Genomic DNA, 22,533 nt, shown 5'->3' with positions numbered 1-22,533 from the left:
TTATTTTTTTAAACAACTGAAAAAGAAAATAATTATGAGTCTACTAGATGCCTGGGGAGGGGAGGGGGAATGCTCCCAGACAGGGAAGGAAAGTGAACTTCTTTTCCTTTTTCTCTTTTCTTTTTAAACCAAAGGAATAAAATAAAATAAAACATTAGCCTGAGTACTTTTAGGGAGAACAAAGGTAACAAAACAAACACTACTTATGCTAATGACACAGATAAGGAAGGGACAACTGCTCGCAAAGGCGGTAAGGGGGGGTTGGTCCGGTGCCCTGAGGCAGACCAGGAGGGAGAGAGCACATGCTCAACGGGGACACTGCTACCAAAAATCTCTGATTAGACACCTAAAGTGGAGCACCCATAGGGACACTACTCGAAGAAGAACCGCAGGTTCTCCAAGTCTAAGATGCGTTCCATACTGTTGAGAGTTTGCATAGACACTGCCCTTTCTGTTCATGACTTTAGAAACCAGCACCCATCCCACTCAGCCACATAATATCCTGGTGGTAACTGCATCAGTTGCTTACATGGAATAGGAGAATAATATGTAATGGATTTTTAGCTTATTAGTGAAATTTAAAGGACCAGAACTGCAGAGACTGCAGCTCTCTGCAGACCATGGTTTGGGAACTTCTGTACTAATCCTATGAAGGATTGTGTAGCTATCTGTAACTCTGATGTGTCCCCCCCGCTTCATTTGGGGATGGGTGCTTTGAGTCTTAAGATGTATTCATACAGATTCCTCCTGACTTTCTTTGAATTATTACATCCTTGAGCTTACTGGTAATTTATTGGTAATACTGTTCCCCTCTACGTTGCTACAAGTTAGGCAGCCAATCCAAGTGCTTGAAGGAAGTGCTTGGGCTTAACCAGTAGCCGCCTCATAACCACATGGGTTCACAATTGGTCAGCAGTTGCAGTGGCTTGGCACAAGTGTGACTCTGCGCCACGCTGCAATATGGGCTAGCCATGAAGGTCCAGCCCTCAAGGCTGCACAGTAGTGAGAGTTACTGCCCGTCCTTTGTCAGAACTGTTCAAGAGGCAAGAATCAAGTACATGTACAATTATTGCTCGGTTTCAAGCACTCCTTTGTATTGTTTTAAAAAAAACAAGGAATTTTGCTTTTAAATCTAAAGTCTTAAAAACAAATTGGACAAGAGGAGTGGGAAGTTTAGAATTCTGCCAGTTGTACACTTGTGCATAGACAAGCCGTGTCTTTGAGATCATATTGCACTCTGATCTGAACTAATTGCTTAGCTTGTCTAGACTAGTTCACTCCAGGCTTCCAGAGATATGTGTGGAAATTGTTTCCTAGTACAGCCAAAGTATTAGAAATTGCACAAACAAGTGTATCCTGTAAGAAACAGGGTTTGGTTTGGTTTGAATGTTGGAACTACTTTGAGCCACTATGTCAGAAATAAAGATGCAGTCTCTTTAAATTCTCTGAATATTTTTGTGTTAAGGGGATACCAGCAACAAGATGCCCATGAATTCATGCGTTACCTGTTGGACCATCTACATTTGGAACTCCAAGGTGGCTTTAATGGTGTTTCCCGCTCGGTAATTTTGCAAGAAAATTCAGGTCTCTCTGGAAGCAACAAATGTTGCATGTAAGATATTGTTCTAATTCCTTCAACAGCTTACCATCCTGGTGGGGCTCCATGCATGAATCAAAGTATCCTGTGGGAGTGATCTGCCCTATGGCATCATTTTGTATATTTAAACAAATAAACTAAAGTAGCATCACACTCTGGAGCCTATTAGTCAAAGCACCCAAGCCTTATTGTGTCTTGGATCAATTGTTTTTTTCATAGTAGTTATGCGAATTGGTCAAAATAAATAAAATAGTTTATCTGGTGGCTGTGAATGTGAGGCTTTGATTCAGTATCTCTCAAAATAAAACCAATCCTATTTTTTTCTGTATACAACTGTCTTGAGTTCAGACTAAACAAAATTACACACTGATCAATGGCATGTTAATTATAAATGGGCAACAGGTTTTTTACATGAGTGGAACAGAAAGTGGCAGTACATTCAAGATTTGCCATAACTGGATTTTTTCCCGGCAATACAACATTTTGTATTTGTATCTCACCTAAGAGATACCCTTGAAGCAGCTGCTGCTTTAATTTGCCTTTGATAATGTTGTAGCATTTCCCTTCAGTTTTCCTACCGTTCCCTGTTTTGAAAGTGAAGCACTTTTGGGTGCCTTTCAAATCTTTTGGTCTGGAAATGCTGACACTTCCTGAATTATTTTTCCTAAGTGTGCTCTGCTAGATTGAAAACAGCGCTGAGACCAAAACATTTATTTTGCTTTAAGAAGGAATATTAAGTCAGTTCAGCCTGGATTTTGGTCACTGGGCAGACTCCCTATGTTAGGATTATCTGAGAGTTATGTCAGTCCTGATCTATGCAGGAAAAGGGATTACAAGTTAAACAGGCCTGAGCAGGGCAGGTGAGTACTGCATAGGCTTGATTACAGTAAGTTACTAAAAAGAAAAGGAGTACTTGTGGCACCTTAGAGACTAACCAATTTATTTGAGCATGAGCTTAAATAAATTGGTTAGTCTCTAAGGTGCCACAAGTACTCCTTTTCTTTTTGCGAATACAGACTAACACGGCTGTTACTCTGAAACCAGTAAGTTACTAGTGTTCTACAACCCACTTTTAGTTAACTCTGTAAATAGCTATTTTCCCTGAAGTCACTGGTCTTACAGGGCTAGGAGTGTGCTCTTCAGTATAAAATAAAATGAGTCAGTACATTTCTTGGTTCATGCAAAACACATGCACCACAATCAACTGAATCTAAAAACCCTATTAGATTCGGATACAGATTGTTGCAGGGTTGGTTTTAGAGTATCTGGCCCAAAATCTTGCAATCCTCAGCTGATCTGAGCCTGGAAAAACTCTGAGGCTTGAAAGGCAGCTTTGCCTGAAAAAAAGATTTGCCCCAATGAGATCAGTGTACAGATAGTGCTGTAAACTTGCCTTAAACAAAATATTGACAGTTTATTAATCAGGTCCGAAGGAGGTGGCTTGTAATCTCACAGCGCAGGTTTTCTGCAGCCCAGCAGGTGGTTGGAAACCTGACCATATAAATGAGCAAATTATTCTGGTTTCTTGTAATGTTAATTACTTTGAAATATTTGTTTTCATTAAGCATTAACAACATGGCAGTGTTAGGAATTTACACTTGAATGTTTTAAAAGGTCAGTGTCCCCAGTTGTTACTTATTTCTGTTGTCCTTCATCTTTCTCACCACCTCCACCATTGTAATGGCTTCCCGGGGTAAGATCAGGAGAAAGCAGTGCTCCTGGCAGTTAGCCTGAGGTTTTGTATCAGACAAACACAAGTTGATAGGGTGGATTTTTTCCTTTCCTCAGCAGAAAAACGGTTGCTTCTTTCTTCATATAGTACTACATTATGGAAACACATCTCATGGTGCATATAGCAGTACTGCTTTGGCCTGGTTGAATTAGCAGTCTAGCTAAGAATCTCCTTCTATTTTGGAGCTTTAAAACAAAAAGATTACTGTAAGTGCCTTATGAATGTACAAAAGAATGATGACACAACGTTTAGCATGTTCTTGCAATGTAAATGTCTTTTTGGAGGTGACTAAATGGGAGGAAACCTGCTTTAAAAAGCCCTAAAGATGTGCAGTAAAAAATAGGGAGCAGGTTCAAAGAGAAAATACACCCTAGTTCACCTAGACTAGGGTGACCAGATGACAAGAACAAAATATTGGGACACATGAGGGGGCAGCCACAGGCTCACCCCCCCTCCAACAGGGGCTGGCTCTAGGTCTTTTGCTGCCCCAAGCAGCAAAAAAAAAAAAGTGCTGCTGAAGTAAAATATCAGGACAAATGGCGTCCTGACCGTACAGCGGTCAGGACACAGGACAAACAACTAAATATTGGGACAGTCCCAATTTTATCAGGAGGTCGTGTCACCCTATGAGAGACAGCTGTTGCATAGAAAATTGCTCTTAAAAATAACACCCTTATAATAATATTAAATCATATGCGTTCTGGAGAGAATGGACTGTATATAAACACAACCTTTAAAAAGATTTGGGATGCTTATCTACTTTTTCCATTGAAGATCTGTTTCTTATGAACACCTGCATAGAATATAGGATACCTGTTTCTTCTAGGTTTCCAGTATCTTTGCTGTATTAACATTTGCTTTCTGGAATCTAGTGATGGGTGAAAGGGCCACGTAAATTAACCCAATCCTTGTTTGTTACACCCAGACCAAACTGCCTGATGGTTTTTGACGTTGTAAGCAATAAAATATTTCACATGCTAAAATGCAGCCTAAAACAGAAATTCTGATGAGTTTCTTCTCTTCATGTTGGTTTGTTTAGAAATGGAGCCTCTACCGTTGTCACAGCTATATTTGGAGGCATTCTTCAAAATGAAGTAAACTGCTTAATATGTGGGACTGAATCTAGAAAGTTTGATCCATTCCTAGGTAAGGTATCTTTTTCTTGCAAAATATTGGCTATCATGCTTAAAGCTCTGAATCTTCATGTATCTGACAAATGATATGTGATTTTACAATGAAAGACTTCAGTGAGAACTAAGTTTTTATTTTGATCTAAAAAATTCAGTTGTATTTTTTCTTTCCTAGACCTTTCACTAGATATTCCAAGTCAGTTCAGAAATAAACGTACTAAGAATCAAGAAAATGGACCAATGTGCACACTACGAGGTAAGAGTTTGTGGTGAGTGAAATCTTGGCCACCCTGAAATCAATAGGAGATTTTTCAGCTGACTTCAGTGAAGCCAGGATTTCACCCAGAATGTTTGTAAACGTGATTACTGCAACCATATCCCACTCAGTTCTTTATCTGGAACATGATAGTGCCTTTAGGGGAGGGGGAGATTTTATTTCTTGAGTTAGAGTCCAAAATTAACTATTTTCAGAATTACATGGATCCAGTTTAAGATTGCACTTTCACTGAAACAGAGATATAAGGTTGAGAGAGAAGAAATCAAAATATTCGTGGACTATTAAAATGGCTGGATTACAAGCCCTGGCTCCTGAATTCCTCTGTATAGCACCAGCAGTCAGTGTGCTTCAGAAATGAGCTGTATGGGTTAGTGGGTACTTTAGCCTCCATGTCTGTTCAATCCTTGGCCTTTATGAAGAGAGTGCCTACAAAGGGTAACTGCCCACTAGAAACCAGCCAGAACTCATCTCTTGTATACGCACGGCTTTTGTTCAAGTTCTGTGCTTGAAAAGGCAGTATTGGCACTATGCTTCTTGCATGCAGGAGGGATGGATGTTGCCTGTTCTGCCCATTTAAAAATTGTGTATAAATACTGATGAACCAATAATCCCATACTTAGACCTTCATTTAAGGAGTACAAACCTGTGTAGCTTGTAAAATGTTTAACGGGGGAGGGGATTCTTCTTTCTCTACCCACCCAGTCCCCAAAGACAAAGTATCTGTGATATGGATCAACTTTTTCCTAACTTAATAGTTTGCTGGGAAGGCTATTCAGTTTCTGCTGACAACAGGGGCACTGGAACGTTTTTAATAGGGGGGTGAAGGGGTGCTGAAAGCCATTTCCCTTACGCCTGTCCGCCTCCCTCCTTCCCCAGACAGGAGTAAGGAGTCTGAGGCTGGGGTTACAGTTGGGGGTGGGTGTGGGGCTGGCAGCCAGGACCCATGGCCAGGACCCCCTGAGTGCAGGGCCAAAAGCGGAGGCGCGGGGCTGGTGGTTGGGAACCCCAAGTACGGGGCCAGGAGCCTGCGTGCGGGGCCAGTAGCAGAGGCATGGGGCTGGCGGCTGGGACCCAGTGTGCAGGGCTAGGAGCAGAGCCTTACATAAAATCTGGGAGTGCTGCAGCACCCCCTGGACCTCTAGTTCCTGTGCCCATGTCTGATGGTCTACTAGCAATTCCTACTGTAGGTGAGAAGGAAGTTTGCTTGATACCCAGATTTCTTTATTCTTGAATTACCATTAAATCCATGCTCTCAAAGTCAAGGAATTTAGCATGATGCAATAAATGTTAGCATAACGTTGCCACAGCTGCATGAACCCGTACAGAGCTAATCAAAAGTGCAGTTGGTCTTATCTTCAGTCAGAGGTTAGATCTGAAACCTTTTGAATTCTCTAGTTGGTGAGCATAGGAGCAGTGCTGGCTCGACATCACTCTATTTTCTGTTGATCCAAATGCTAACTTTGGCATGTTTACAATAAATATTTTACACTTTTCGTACCCTTTGGCCTCTTGTCAGTGCTTCTGAATTTTCTTCCTTTTAGATTGTCTTCGCAGTTTTACAGACTTGGAAGAACTTGATGAGACAGAGCTCTATATGTGCCACAAATGTAAAAAGAAACAGAAATCCACCAAAAAATTCTGGATTCAGAAACTACCAAAGGTTAGTGCAAATATCAGTGTGTGGTGAAACTTTAAAGGAAATTAATAACTTGACCAATAAACATGTAACCATAATCAAAGACTTAACCTAATGAACTCTGTCTTTCATGTTTAATACCATAGGTGCTATGCTTACACTTGAAACGATTTCACTGGACAGAATATCTGAGAAACAAGGTTGATACATATGTAGAATTTCCTCTCCGGGACCTAGACATGAAATGCTACTTGTTAGAGGTACAGAGACTCTTACTGATATATACACTGGAAATGTATTCTGTTTTATTGTATGTTATGGAACATAGAAGGTGCCGGTTGACTTCTTAAAAGCTGTTTTCTCTACTTTGAACTGCAGCCGGAGAACAGTGGCCCAGAAAGCTGTCTATATGATCTTGCAGCTGTTGTTGTACATCATGGTTCAGGGTAAGTATGCTGAGTGAGTACCTGAGGTGCCGTACTGGCCTTACTGAAGGCAGTGGCCAAACTCCTTTTGACTTCATTTGGGGTCAGGACTTCACCCCTAATGTGCATGTCGGTTCTGGTAGCCGCTATGCTAATATGGAAATAAAAAGCAGCTTTATATTCCGATGGGGACTTTTACCAAAAATGTTAATTGTTCAAAATATCGGAGGTCACCTGCTGGGAATCTCCACTCTTGTCCCCTGATTTAATAGGTGGAAATCTGACACTTATTGAAAATGAGGCCAGTCCCTTTGCGACTTTCAAATTGGAAAGTAAAGTCATTCTGGAAAGTATTTAAACTGAGTGAAAGGTCCTATGGCCATAAAAACTGACATTTCATGTAGCCACTTACAATTAAATGTCAGTGTTTCTTCTTTGTTTGTTCAGCTTAAAAGCACATGCAGATTTATGTGAAGGGAAAGTGCTCATCTAGAACAATGTAGACTTTAGACTGGCAGACTGACAGCAGTGGTCCTCTCCCCCAGGAGTGAAGCTTTCAAACTGAGAGCCAACTGGGATGCTGTGAAGTTGGACAGTAGTTGTATTTTGAATAAAAGATATTTTGCAGCCCTTGATGGATCCTTTGAGAGTCAGGAGTAGTGACATGAGGACTTTCTTCCTCCAAGATATTGTGTAATCAAGTCCCAAGATTGAGGGATGGTGGGACAATTCTTTAGAAGAAACTACACCGTTTTCTAATAGTGGGAGTTCTTGCTGTTGTCCCTGGAACTCACTTTTCTATCTCAGTTGATTTGAGGGTGTTTTCAGCAAACATGTATTTGAAAACGTTCACTCTAGCAGGTTGCCCTTGTTGCTTTCTGCCGAAGATGAGTGGTCTGAATCTGAAGTAGTACTAAATCAAACGGTATGACTTTCAAACGGAGTCTTCATTAGGACTACCACAGAACGCCCCTGGCAGCTGCTTCAGAGCTCAGAGAAAACAAAATGTAGTTGTAATGGACATCCAGTGTAAACTGGACATGACTGGAATGGAATTAGACAGGTGTGAACTATGATGATATATAAGATACAGCTGTTAGTCATGCAAGCGTGAGATGGCCTTGTCTTGAGGCAGCATGGGTAATGAAACTTGGCTGTTTTCTGGTTCTTAATTATATGTACAAGGATTCGAGACATGGGATCTGTATAAAAACTTCAGTTAGTTTCCAGCCTATGTTCATTGTGATGACACTTTCCCTGTGCGCTTGCTTTGAAATCATGTACCTCAAACAGGATTCTGCTAGAACTAGTTGTAAGGAATTCTGAATATAAAATTAAATGACAGAACATGGTAAAACTCAAATTTTATTTCTGTTTGTAGGCTGATGATTACTTTTATCTTAATACTGAACCTGATCTTACAGAGGCAAAACTTGCATTGAAGTTCACTGGGAGTTTTGCTTGCCTGACGGGGTTGGATTATGCTAACACTTTGATAGATACCTTTTTTGAAGTCCCAAAAAGGAACCAATTGTCTGCATGTGGTTGGTATCAAATCTTGATGCTACTAAAGATGCTATTGCATGGAATATCTTTCTTAAACACCTTTGGGCTTAAGCTAACAATTGTGGAGGCTGTCCAGTTTCCCCCTCTCTAACCTGGGTGAAGCCTTGTGATAGAAGATAGTCAATTAGCGCTTGCCCTGTTATCCTGTTCAGTGGAGAATGAGGTGGTAAATTTCCTTTTGTTGATCCCACTTGGTGTGTCTCTTTGCTTTCAGTGTTGGCTCTGGACATTACACAGCCTATGCAACTCATGAAGGTCGCTGGTTCCATTTCAATGACAGTACTGTAACTCTGACCGACGAGGAGACCGTGGTAAAGGCAAAGGCCTACATCCTCTTCTATGTGGACCGGCAGGCCAAATATGGATCTGATAAACTTTAATACCTCCTTTTAATCCTCACTTATCAAGTCCATCGGACAAAACATTTCCAATTCTCCATAAATACTTGATCCAAGACTATTATTTTCATTGTGCACTTTCCAACTTCCTCGTGTGGGTTTTAGTTTTGTTGCGTCAAAGGTAGCAGTTGACTTATTGAACTTCGACACAAACTAACTTTTTTTTTTTTAGTTCTACCAGAAAACCTCAGCAGATATTTTGATTTGTTGCTTTAGCTGTGATAACTCAATTTTTATATATATAGTTTCATGAACTACTTAGCTATTTGATATTATTGTTTTCAGTTCTCACTTTCTAAAGGCACATTTACATCAGAGAAGTTTTTATATCCTCTTTATAAGCAAGAGAAATGTGTTCCTGATTATGAAGAGCAATAGAATTTCATGCTGCTCTCACAGCTGTTTTGTAGATAAGATTGAATCACTTGTAAATCAAGGAATTGCTTGCACATACTGTTTGCCCCAGTGCAAGAAACTTAACAGTGACCTCTGAATAATCACTCTTTGCCTGCAGAAGAGATGAGATATCATTAAGTAGACTGGGTAATTGCTGCTATCAGTGTGTATCAAGGCTGCTGTCTTTCAGGACTCCTTGTAAATAAATAGTTGATTCAGTTGTATTTGTACTGCAAATTCAAGTGTTTCTCATTTGTACTTTTTCCCCTACAAAAGAGACATTTAAATTATTACCCTAATCATATATGTGTCTTGGGATTTTAATTTACTTTTTTTAAACTGAAATGGAATTGCTAGGGTGATGTCTCAATTTTTAGCATTTATCCCAAAGTTTGATAGCAAGCACTTGCTTTTGAAGCTAGCAGGCTCCGTGGGATTGGGCCACTGTCCCTTTTTATATCCTAAAATGAGAGTTCAATGTGGGGGCTTCAGAGAGGAGAGGTTTTGTCTCAATATAACCCCCATTTGCCCACATCCCCTTCCTCCAACTCCATTTAGGAGTGAAAGACAGGTTTGTTATGGGTTTGGAGATAGAACTACTTGCCATGCAAAGTCTACCTAATCCAGACTCAGGCTCAAAGTGGTAGGGAAGATGTATTCAAATCTATATGCAGCGATATTACAGCTCATGCAAATTGTGGAGCTAACACTGCACCTTGAGGTGAGCATATACCCTCACTAACTGCAGTATTTAATTAGTAGTTCAACATTTCTCATGGTCTCTTTCCCAAAAGAAGAGGCAAGATATTATTTCTGATGTTGAAATGTAAGCCATCTGTTTATATTAAGCCTCTTATCAGCTTAATGGAAGACGAATTCATTGTTAGCAGCTGGAATTTCAGCTGTTCTGGTACTGCTGAGAGAGAGGAGCCCAGTATAAATTGAATGACACTTAACTCAGCTTTCCCTCCTCCTCTGTTTGCCTACTGCCTTTCACCACACTCCCATCATCTCAAAAGCCTGTGGGAAGGCTGGAGCTCCCTGCCTGCCAAGTCAGCTATCCCACCAGACCTGTCTTACTAGTGATATAGGCCCATGAGTTTACAAACGGGTGTGTTTATATTTAACTGAGTAAAAACATCTGCCTTCCCCGGTTGCATCTCCTTGAAGGGCCACATTAGTCAGCAGGTAGATGTAGTATGCATTTCAGTATTAGTTGACTAAGCACTGTGCTCCTGACAATTGCAAAAAAGTTTTAATTACCTGTTTGGTCCTTCTCAGATGGCTTTTACCACTGTCATTTAAAAAGAAATTGGCTTTGTATAAAACTGCAGAAATGTTCAATATTGCTAAACTGTGTATGAAAATATGTAAACTATACACTTACCTAAACCTAGTAGTGACTATCACTTGATATGTTAAGTGGCAGATATACCAGGATGTCTTTATTTTGTTGTTGAACAATAAATAATTATTCAATGCTTCAAACTGTAGCCATCAGCTTGTTAACTACTGTTTTTAGACCTTATCTTCTGATCAGAACCAGCAGCTGTTACCACATTTAAACAAAATAAAAAGGTAATTGGCAGAATTCATTAACTGATGGCAATTCTGGGGCTTAAACCTTGGACCACTGGCACCTGAGCCAGTGCTGTATGTTACTTAGATTGCTCTAGAATTTGTTTGTTTAATATATGTGTTGAGAATAACAATCATGTAATGATCTGGACAATTTGTTTAACTCTCAGTGAATTTAGTGCATATTGTTCAGCCACTCAGTGATGTAAATGTGCCTTTCTGTATTTTTAGGAACTTAAGTTCGTAAACTTCATCAACATTATTCCCTTCATTTTAAAGGCATTTGTTTCTCATAAGTCATCAACTTTGTCTCTTACACTTTTTTCCTCTCAATACAATTTCTCATGCATCGTAAGTGAATTGTCTTAGCCAATGGCATATGTCTTATTCTGTTTAGGACATGGCCCTCAGAACACCATGTAGTTGTCATAGTTTGTTCTTGAAGCAGTTTCTGGTACAACTTAGCCATGTGTCTATGGGACAAGTACACTGTAAATCCTTTCCTAATGTAGCTTACTCCCACTGCAAACACAGATGGACAGTATAAACAATTTGTTGTGGCAACACAAGTATTTCTCTTCCTGGTGGAGAATTTTCCTTATCCACTGTATTCTAGTCAGTGTCAAAAAAAACCAAAAAAACAAAAAAAAACCCAAGCAACTGAACCAGTAACCTATACTGTACCTGGCTTAGTATTAAATTTTTAACCTTACATGTATATCCTATATTTATCTACTTTCTTTGAGCAGATTGGGGGAAAATGTCATTTTGAGCCCAATCTGTTTCTTTTCTATTAGTCACTGCTGATCTGATTTGCCTTCTGCAAGCCAATGTTTTTTGCAGTTCAAAAACTTGGCCAGTATTCTACACCAAAAGAAAACGGTTGTCCTTGGGGGGTGTTCATTGTTTAAAGTTGCATCTACAACTGGAAATGCAGTTTATGTAAAACTAGTGGAATTCACAGTTGGTCATGCCTGCTTCAGCAGATTGCATAGTCCCATATAGTAGGGTGCTTTTCCTAGTGATGTCATGTGAAGTGGGTTTAAAGCAGAAAGCCATTTGTAAGACTTGCTGAATGGAGAGAAAGCGTGACACTTGTGGTGTTCAAAAGTCTGCCTAATGCTGTGTCTGTCTTATGAATGAGGTAATCAGCACCTTGAAAACTCCATTGTGCTTTAGAATATCCTCTAGTACTGTAGTGCCATAGATGTAATTGTTTACCATTAAGTAAGTTTCAGTGAGGACCACTGACTGTGCTAAATCTTGTGTTAGAGCATTAATGGGGTGAATGCAAGTTACAACTCAAAATCATAAAATGTTTTTATAGAATGTACTATTAAAAGCTCTCTTTAGAATGTGAAAAACTTCCTATCCTGCCTCAGGTTCTCAGTGTGTGAGTAAAACTGCTTTTTAGAAGCCTGTGCAGGGGCAATAGAATCAGCATATTTTTCTTTACCTTCTGAAAAATAGACATATCTAAAGCAGTTTTAGAAAAATGCTTTTGTGATCAGCTATTTGGCCTCTGAATGACTTTGGATCTGGGCACATACATTTATACTGAAAGTAATGCACCACCCCTCCCCGCTATGAAACAGGAATTATATACAAATCTTTACAATAGAAGTTAGCAATTCTTTGTGAAGAGGTCGTTGACACACTCACGTTGCCCCTTCCTCGTCTTTAATGTACACACAACAAAAAGCCACTGCATGAGGCACAATAACTGTTTGAGGCCTGGCCTACGGTAAAAGTTAAATCACTCATGGATGTGAAAAATCCACACACCTCCATGCCAACTTAACCTGGGGTGGACTACTACAGCAGTTCACAGGTAGACAAGGCATAAGAACAGATTGAAATCCATAGTCTTGAAAGATCCTGTTTCTCATGATAGAGACAATTTCAAGGTGCCACTAGGGAAAGGAGTTTATGCATCTTCAGTATCATCACTCATGCTGGTAAACTAAGCTCAATTCAAGGTGTAACCTTATCCATGTCACTTAAATTCCATCTGTTTGCACAGGGTGGTTTAATAGGCACTAATATTTACTGATTGTACTCAAATCCCAGAAGTTAAGTTTAGCACAGCTGCCTTAGAGGAGTAAGTAATTTACAAAAGCTTAAGATTCAACTACCTAGCCAAAATTGCCATCTTTAGTATCTAACGCCACAATATATTTATTGTAGCGTTTAACTTAGTCCTTTTCTCTGGCTATGCCACTGAAAACAGTCTTACCAGCTACCTCAGGGGTGTCCAACCTGCCTTTCAGAGCCACATAGGCTCTCAAAAGTTAATAGGCGGCTCATTGTAAAGGCACCAACTCCAGGGCACTGGCTGCTCAACCCCAGACACAGCTGATCAGGAGGGGCAGGGCAGGAGAACTGATGTGGCTCTTTTTAGCAATGTACATTGATAACTTCTGGCTTTTTCTCAGGCTAGCCACCCCTGAACTATCTGTTTTTCAAATGTCACTTCTCTCCTGTGAGCACTGCAATAATTCAGGAGGACACTTGTGGAGACCAGTCTAACACTGGTCTGTAAAGAGGCTCAAAGTGCCTTCATTAACAAATCATTGCTGGAAAAAGAGGTAGCACTACAGAGCCTCCCCTTTACTGATTGTTCAGCATCTTCCTTTTCAAATCCAACCACAGATACTGTTTTCCTATAATCCTTGTGCGCAAGCCAACATGGGCTTGGAGCTGATGCCTGCTTAATTACCATCACTTTTAGCAATGGTGCACTAACAAGCTGACCATTTTTGTTGCTTTGCCCCCTTGCTGCAGCCCCCTCCACAAGCGGAGATGTGCAGACCTAAGCCTCTTCTGAGGGTAGAGCTGTTATTTTAATGCACCACTTTCTACCTTGCATCGACCCTTCCATGGGCTAATGCATGAACAATGCTACCATGCTTAGGCCTTTTCTCCATGGTTTCAGTAGCTAAGCATTCACTTAGTGCTTTTGGAACAAAAAGGCTTGATAACTAACATAATGGCCTCCAATTAGTTGTGGGCAAACTCCAAGGAGGCAGAAACCTTAATTAGGAGAAGTAATGCAAGGAAATCTCTGCTGCTGAGCAGGAAAACCTTTCCTGGTGCAAAATGAATGACACTGTATAAAGTCTCCTAAATGAAGTGGGAAGCAGCTCCAGTGCTGGATATCTTCAAAAGCCAACTAGCCCATGTACTTATAAATACACTGAAAGGAACAATCAGGCATTCAGAGAGACATGATATTCTAATGGATGAAAAAATCCTAAATTGTGTGTAATCACACTGAAAAGAGGTCAGGGTGGAGGAACAGAGGGAATCAAAGACATTTTGTGCTGTACAAGTGAAAAAGATTTGTTTAAAAACCAAAGACAAAAAGCATAAAAATAGCAAGGAGGTATTATTCCATTAATGAGATGGAAAAAAATCAAGACACTAGGTTCAGTAACTCAAGCAAAAATTGCTACAGTGTCTTTGGCAAGGGCTTAGTAAAGCTTTCACGATTACATAGAAGGTAAGACTATTTTTAATTTACTTAACATGGCTAAACCACAAATTCTGTATCATAAAATGCAATGACTCAGCAGGAAAGTGACTAACTCACCATCTTGAGAATGGCCAGCAGGACAGGAACGAACCTGAGAGAGAACTTCATACAGGGCCACAGGGAACAGCAGACGTTTTCTCTTAGATTAGGGATACTTCATGTGGACTCCCTCTCTAAAAGCCCAATTTTGAGAACTGCTGTTCTAACCTTCTTGCTGTGATACGAGATACTAAATGCCATTGCTTGTTATAATTGAAGTGGCAGCAAGCAGGGAATTACACTGATGCTAAGTTCAGGTAAATGGAAACCTTAAAACCCTTTGATGTATTTAAAGCTATCAGTGTGCCCGTTTGGCTCACAGATTCACACTAAATACACATTTCCAATCACTTAAGCTTTGCTGAAGTGTTTTACTGAGGGTATGTCTTCACTAGCCACCGGATCCCCAGGCAGCAATCAATCCAGCAGGGACTGATTTATAGCGTCTAGTCTAGACACAATAAATCGATCCCCAAGCGCTCTCCCCTCCACTCCTGTACTCTAGTGCCACGAGAGGCACAGGCAGAGAGAGTCGACGGGGGAGCGGCAGCAGTCGACTCACAGTAGCGAAGTCACCACGGTAAGTCCATCTAAGTATGTAGACTTCAGCTATGTTATTCACATAGCTGAAGTTGTGTAACTTAAATCGACACCCCTCTCCCCCAATGTAGACCAGGGCTATATGCTTATTGGATAACATCTATTTCAATGTATTTTTTAATACACGACTTGATCCTTGGGCCTGTTAGGATACAAGCATGGCACCTAGAATAACAAGGCTAAAACAATAGCATTGAGAATATCATAGTTTTCACCCAAAGCAGAGGCCTGTACAGCTTTTCCTTTGCAGCTGTGGCTACTAAGCGTTCATCTCAACTGCCTCAAGCCCTTTGCTAAACATCAGGATGGACTAAAAGGAAAATAATTCCTTTTAAGGAAACATTTGATTTTACTCAATTGCTTCTTTTCTGCTTGGCCATTCCATTCCCCTGGACAAGAAATGGAACAACAGCCTGCTGCACGTGGGACTCTGAGCTGCTGCTTCTTTTTTTTTTTAAACTCCTGCACCAGTTGTTGGCCAAAAATAAACACCATTCCACAACCATATATGTTCAACAGCCCAGTGGTGATTCTGAGGCCGGTCAGGTCCCTTCAGTATTGCTGTTAGTCCACTCTGCCAGAATATACTGTCCTCTTTCCTAAGAGCACGACTCTGCACAGGCTATGCATATAACCCAGCTTAACCGGGAGTGCCTTTTGCACCTATTTTCTTTCCTGGACAAAAACAGTAGAAAGAGTTTAGCTCAGACATGTCAGAAATTACTAGAAGTGTTTCAGGATCCTTTTCTGTGGCCTGTGCTGAATTTCTATTCTCCTGTGGAACTAAAGAAGGATAATTTTCTCTTGGGACCGACTTTAAGGTACCTGTCCATCTGCTGGCATTCAAGCAGAGTCAAGGTGTGTAACATTGAGGACTGGATGAAAAATACATTCCAGAAAGACATCTGTCGCAAGCATGAAAATACGGTCAATGATTTTTTAATACAAGTTTGCAACAGGTATGTTCTTGGAGTGTGAAATTTTACATCTAATGTAAAGCTTAAGCTCATTAAATTGAAAGCATTGAAGCTTTTAACTGTTTACACATCCTTTCTGGAACAGGACACTAAATACCCAAACATTTTGGCTTTGGAGCACCATTTATTTAGTTTTAGCACCACATAAGAAATTGGTTTTAGTGAAAATGTAGTGCATTTTTCTGTTGAATTTTATTGGGCTTCCCTCAGCCCTTACTCGCTTGACAAATGCATGTGATATTCCCAGGGTATTAGTGACAATGCATGCTAAAAAAAATGTGGCTAACAAACTATTTAATAGCACCATTCTGTGCAAGACAAAAATATCCTCAGAAATGGAGCAAGAGATTTAATCCCTAAGAGAGGGAGATGCTTTTTTATGCATAAAACTGGCATCTCCCTAAACATGTTGGTAAACTCAAATTCCACTTTTCCTCACAAGTGCCAGGCAGACTCATGTGAAGGTAGAATGGATCTAAGGTTTACATCATTTTATTCTGTGTTAGAACAGCCTAACTCTCTTTCTCTGTAAATTGTTAATGCTCTTGTTATCTATGCTGAGGTTTAATGATTATAAATATATTTCTGAGCTTTATGTAAACTACTTTGGGGTCATACAGCCAAGGGGATAGCACAGTGAGGAAAAGCAGATCTCAGTGCAAGCCAGCTGTGCTAGCTAAAGTAAATGACAAAGACAAAAGCTGACACCAGTCCAAATAGCAAGGATGCAGAGGCACAGCCATTTCTTCACACAATTTAGCAACAGAAAATTGCTGCTCTTAGATTAGATCTGGAATTAAAAACTGAGATTTCCACCACCTGCACCCTGAACTGTGGGTTTATGATGCAGAGCCTGCAGTTCTAGGCGTCCGATGGGACAAGAAAGAATGCGAGAGCTAGAAATACTTTTATATTTGTGGCCTTTTAGCTTGCACTAGCTCTGAATTTGTATGGTATGTAAACACCTGTAGGCCAGCTGCAAAAGATGATCAGAGCCATAGGGAATCAAATGGATGAAGGTACAGGCTCAGATTACGGAGAGAAAAAAAAAAAAGGTAGAGGCAGGCAGAGTTGGAAAAGGCGGCTCTCTTCAAGCCATGTGTATCTAAGGCTGCACTGGTTTCACAAAAGTGACTGTGACAGAACCAGTTTTAAAGAAAAGTTTCCAGTTAATTTAGTTTTATTTAACAAAATGATTGTTGAGAATGGGAGCGGGAAACGGTGCGGGTGTGAATTCTTCATTTCCAGAGATTCCAACAGCATCCACGCTGGCTGCAGAATTGCATATCACATTCTAAGCTTTTATTTTGTTGTATATATAAAATGTTTCTAGCCAAAGCCATGCTATCCCTAAAACAATAGCTTTCAACCACCAGATTAATCTCAACGAGTTAACTCTGAAACCTAACAATGACAGCATGTACAACCATTAACTATTTCAATGCTGATTATTTTAGATTCCCTAGCTGCCAAAACTACAAACTTGTTCCCTCTTCCTGCTGCTCATAACTTCTATAATGCAGTTATGTTAATACAAAGATCTCAGGCACACGGAACATGGAAAATGGGGACAGTGTAAAATACATTAAATTGACATGTTCAGTCTTAACTCTGCATTTCCTGTCTCTCAGGTATTTTACCTCCAATGACAAGTAATCTGTATTCAAACCAATCAGAGGTGTCTGCATCCTTGACTTCCTCAGTAAAGTTTTTTGGGGCAGGAACTGAACTGCATGCAGCCCTCATGCTTTCCTCCAGAGCACCTCTCCTGCTTCATTCTCATGGGCAGAAAACGAAGCAAAGTGAAATTCCCAAGAAACCTTCTCTTTGCTAACATGACCACACTTTGTTATCTCTCCACAACAGTGGAGCAGACAGGCATGGTGGGGGATACCTGGCATTAGCAAACATGCTCAAGATTAAAAACACAACAAGCTAAATTGATTTTGCCCTACAGTTAATGACCAGTTCCCCTTTTACTGAGCAATTGTTTGTGGCCTCTGAAATCCCTTCATAGTCTGAAGACATGAAGCTTTGTTTTGAAAGGCTCACTCAGCCTATTCTAGCTCTGGCAGACAAACTCCTGAATAAAGGTCTCACCAGTCACTAGACTATAAAGCAGCATTAAACATTTCTGTAGTCAGATTGCAGGCAAACAATCCTACAGGAGCTCTATCTCAAAGCCGATTTAGTTGAATAAATTAGATAGTAAAACCAGTGCTTTTAAAATTGCTTCCCCGAGGAAGCTGTCAGAAAGACAGTCACTTTGGATGGAAGGGTTGTATTCTGCAAAGAGGCCAGATATCCCACCAACTTCTGATCCTGAAGCTGCCAGTCCTGCCAGTTTTTACATACATTTAGCACAAGTCAGTCTCGAGCTAGTAGAAGGGAAACAGGAAAAAAGTGACACTGATTCTTTTGGTTAGCATTTGGCACAAGTGTCCTCATAAGATTCTGCATTTGCCTCTGGGCAGGGTTTAAATGAAGCTTAGGAGGAGAGTGGATTCCACACATCTATTTATTAGACCTTGATTTTTATCTGTTATGCAGTAGTTTAAAAGCAAAACTACTCTGTGCTTCCTTCCTCCCTTTGCAGGGTGTGTGTGTGTGTTAATATTTGCAGGTGGTTCAGTATTGTGGCAGGAGGGAAGAACCGATGTGTACATATTAAGTAAAAGCAAGCAGTTTTGATCAAATCCAATCAATAACTCAGTTAAGTTGGCCCCAATATCCTTATTTATCCCTGCTCCTTAATTCTGGGGGACGACCATTTCTCTCTCTGAGTTGCAGTCACAATACTTATCCCCCAGCACGCAGGATGGGCCAAGCAGGCTCCTTCACTCATGCTATATCAGACAACCAAAGTCCTTTCAGTGCAGGTATCCATTAAAATCTCTGGCCAGGACCTGATGCTGGAATTCCCTAATGTGCCAGGGCACTAGAAGCAGGGTTCAGATGTTGCTGTTGACCTGAATAGCTGGGCTGAGGCAGAGAGAAGTCAAGTGACTTCTGTGAGGTCGCATAGCAAGTCAGTGGTAGAATCAGGATTTATAACCCAAATGTCTTGATTCCCAGACCATTGCTGGAAGAGCTTGCTTTGCATTTCTTTTCAGAACTTGATTTTGGGAATCGCTAAGTGGGAATTGCTTTTACAGATTATACACATTATTCTTCTGTCTCACGTACAATGACCATGTTTTCAGATGCCCAAACTTGCTGTCCCTGACCCTTTCTGGATGTGGCCACGTCACAGACGATTACCTGTTGTTGCTTCTCAAAAGCTGCCCAAACCTCAAGATACTCAAACTGGAAAACTGTGTGCGGATCACTGACCAGACTCTGGAAGCTGTGATCCTCTATGGGGGCTCTTTACAAACCCTCCATGTGGATTTCTGCCGGAACATAACTCAGGCTGGTCTGAAGACTGTCCAGGAAAAATGTCCTTCAATAATGCTGAAAGCAGAGAGAAGTGCAGACATGATTCCGGACAACAAACCCCGGGAAAAACTGATGCTTGAAAGAGCAATGAGAAAACTGGTACTGCACTAAGAAGGACCAATTGCAGAAATTCAATATATGTGAAGAGAGATTGACATTTTGAGGTTCCATCCAGTTTGCAATTAATTAAGCCCATCTATATGCATATTGGCTTTGTTTATAAAAAGAATATTTTATACATTTCACAAGTACTCCCATTTCACCCAGGCAAGGAGTTTACCTTGATCGTGATAGTCTGGCACCACTGGTCCTTCATACTGGAAAATTCCCTGTGCTGGCACAAAGGAGATGGTAAATCCTGACTAGCTGATAATGACCCTGCTGACAGTCTTCCTCATTGTGGTATATTTTGCTTGGCTAACATGTATGATGATGTATCCAAATCTCAGGGCCCAAGGGGATGGATAAACTTTTTATTCACAAGGAAATATGCCTATTCTGTCATAGAAGAATCATGAATTCTGAGTAGAATCTAGCCCCTCTCTGTCATATCTTCACCTTTTCTGCTAAGGCACATCTCACTCCTGACAAACGTCACTTACTATACTTAACATGTGATCTGTTAGTGTACTTTATTTAAACCCTAAGTTCTATGAAAGTGAGCGCAAACCAAGCTTTTAACATTTACATAATGTACACTGACAATTTATGCTTCAGTTTACGTTACTGTAAACAGTAAAGTAAGTTTAAGGGTAACACAAGCTTGTTTACACAACTGTCCAAGCTGAGAAGGCACTGATTTACAAAAGTGCCCTTAAACTCTCTTTTCAAAAGCCTTCTACAGCAATGATATATTTGTCTAACTCGGAGGAGGATTTTATACACCCATGTGCAGTAATAGAACACGTGGAGGGCAGTGTGCACCAATCAGACTGGTACAATAACACATGCAGAGCACAGTACCACTGTATGTGGTTTTGCTACAACATATTGTAATATACTGAAAGATTACACTGAAATGGCCAGCACTATCTTTATCTCTTGTCCAAAACTGGCCTTAGACCAGAGGTTCTCCAAGTGTGGTCCACGAGCTCCATTCAGGTGGTCCGTGGATATTTCCCTCTAAGGTGTGTATCTGAGTGGCCGTACACAAGAGAATGAAGGGCCACCCACTGAATTAGTGGAGCCGCGCAGGCATGGCTCCACTAATTCGGTGCCTGGACCCTGGAGAAGATGCACACGTAAGGTGGTGGTGGTGGCCTCAGGCGGAATAAGGGGTAGGTGGGAGGGGGAAGTGGGGTGAGAAGAGGAGATGGGTGGAATTTGGGACGTGCAGGGCTGCAGTGGCCAGAGAAAGAGACAACTTTCCCCAGCTCCAGGGCTGTGGCTGCTGGGAAGAGACGGCCCTCCTTCCCAGCCTCAGCAGCTGCTGTGGCAGGGGAGAGACCCCCTCCTTTCCAGCCCCAGCAAGGGAGAGAGGGCACATCCATCTCATTAGAACGGTAAGACTACTGATATTAAAATACAAGTTGTGTGCTTTTATTTGTAGAACAAAAAAAACCTTAATTATTATTAAGGTTTTTTTTATATAGCACTTTTATCCAAAGTGCTTTACAATAGTTTAGCTAATGGTACAAACAACATTTGGAAAGATCATTAAGTGATCTGCCGAGACCCTCAGCAATTTTCAAGTGGTCCTTGAAAAAAAAGTTTGAGAACCACTGCCTTCGACAAAATACATTGTAATATAGGTCAGATTCTTAAACATCCGGGGCTTGTATCTTGCAAGGTTTCAAGACTTATGTCCACCTCTCTGTACATTTGGGTAAAGATAAGCTAACCTTAATCTTCCTGATGCTCAGTTTATTGCACAAGTCCAGCGTACAGCAGTTGCCATTAAAAGCCTTCAACTTTTGCCTTGGGTAACATTCCCTCAGAACTTGTAATTATAATTATACTTCATACTAAACATAACAAGGAACACGGCAATACTGGAGATAACTTATCTAAGGCTTTTGAAACTTCAAATTTGTCAAGAAATGTTATATTCCGAAAGAATTATATCAACACCACACACCAGTCGCAAATAATCCCACACCTGTACCTGTTTGCCTCAGATTTTCTCTCCCCACTCACCATAAGCCTCTTAAGAACTTTGTGCTTATGATAATGATGGATGGATAAAATTAATACCTCATCATTTATCTTTTTCTGTAAGACTAGACTTGGATCACAAGGAAGGAGGCTGGACTTCCCACTTGGAAACATAATCCAGTCAGTATGCTTTGAAGTGGGAAAAAATAGCTCTACTTTATCAGATAACTAACTAATCATTAGCATCTCCTGATTAAAGCCATCTACTGAGCATAGTAACTTTGTCCTTTTAAGTATAGGGTGGGTTAGAATGAAGAGCATTGTGTAGTCACAGAAGAGAAATCCTTAGAATAGCAAAGTCATCTTTTCCTCCTCTCCCCTCCCCAATCCTCCCAAATCCAGGTGTGAGTGATATCTTTCAAAGGCTCATGGTGCTACTACAGTATCCAAGACCCTCCTACCAAAAGCAGCGTCCATTTGCTTCACCTAGTGTCTAGCAAACGAGTGACAAGATGAGCAAGCTGCTGCCTTGCAGATTTTTTTGTAGGATACGAACAGCTTTTCTGCGCATCACACAGAATGTAGTCTTACTTGATCCTCCCGGTAAGATTTTTCTCTATTATTTACATTTATATTGCAGTACAGTTTAAAGGTTGGGCCCCACTATTCTAGGTGCTGAAGTAAATCATATTGCTTACAAATAGCTTTATGCTCCTATTTAATGATGTACTTTGGCCACTCTCTTGCTCTTGGGAGGGTCAGAACAAAGAGTCCTAGATGCTGGAGTTCTTGCCAGGTAGATCTTAACAGCTCTGGCAGGTTCTAATGTGTACCAAGGTTTTTCCTTGGGATATTGAATATGCTGCAGAATGATGCCAGACCTCTCCCCCAATAGCTGTAAAACGGTGCTAGTAAGTGTGAAAGCTTGGTGTGAAAGCTTGGCCAAGGTGCTAGTCCCCTGTTCCTGAAGGGGGAGTAAAACATCTTCATTGGCAACCGACAAGTCTGGTCTTGTCTCCTCAACTGTAGTGGTACAGGTCTGTCCAAGCTTCCCTAGCACAGCTCTGCCAATGAAGCTCAGGTCTCCTTTCAACATCCTGATTATCTCAAGACTG

General features: G+C 40.8%; 2 protein-coding genes across 4 annotated transcripts in view; both read left to right on the top strand.

Annotated features, from left to right (window-relative positions):
- USP3 (ubiquitin specific peptidase 3) overlaps positions 1 to 10,645 on the top strand; it is a 57,857-nt gene extending 47,212 nt beyond the window's left edge. For 2 of the 3 annotated variants that reach the window (XM_084640720.1, XM_084640721.1), the window contains exons 9-15: positions 1,466 to 1,612; positions 4,369 to 4,475; positions 4,635 to 4,715; positions 6,278 to 6,396; positions 6,519 to 6,632; positions 6,751 to 6,818; positions 8,578 to 10,645. In XM_084640720.1, coding sequence (XP_084496846.1) covers positions 1,466 to 1,612; positions 4,369 to 4,475; positions 4,635 to 4,715; positions 6,278 to 6,396; positions 6,519 to 6,632; positions 6,751 to 6,818; positions 8,578 to 8,743 — 802 coding nt within the window. In that variant the 3' untranslated portion in view covers positions 8,744 to 10,645. The remainder of the gene's footprint in view (positions 1 to 1,465; positions 1,613 to 4,368; positions 4,476 to 4,634; positions 4,716 to 6,277; positions 6,397 to 6,518; positions 6,633 to 6,750; positions 6,819 to 8,577) is intronic. The other variant, XM_084640722.1, reaches the window with a different exon arrangement.
- A 4,742-nt stretch (positions 10,646 to 15,387) lies between these two features.
- Positions 15,388 to 19,776, top strand: FBXL22 (F-box and leucine rich repeat protein 22). The gene is made up of 2 exons (XM_084640515.1): positions 15,388 to 15,868; positions 19,090 to 19,776. The coding sequence occupies exons 1-2, from the start codon at positions 15,534 to 15,536 to the stop codon at positions 19,433 to 19,435; spliced, it is 681 nt and encodes a 226-aa protein (XP_084496641.1). The 5' UTR covers positions 15,388 to 15,533; the 3' UTR covers positions 19,436 to 19,776.
- Positions 19,777 to 22,533: the final 2,757 nt, after the last annotated feature.

Source organism: Lepidochelys olivacea (assembly GCF_965140295.1).
Source record: "Lepidochelys olivacea isolate rLepOli2 genome assembly, chromosome: 10".
Taxonomy (NCBI): domain Eukaryota; kingdom Metazoa; phylum Chordata; order Testudines; family Cheloniidae; genus Lepidochelys; species Lepidochelys olivacea.
This window is presented reverse-complemented; position numbering and strand designations above follow the sequence as displayed.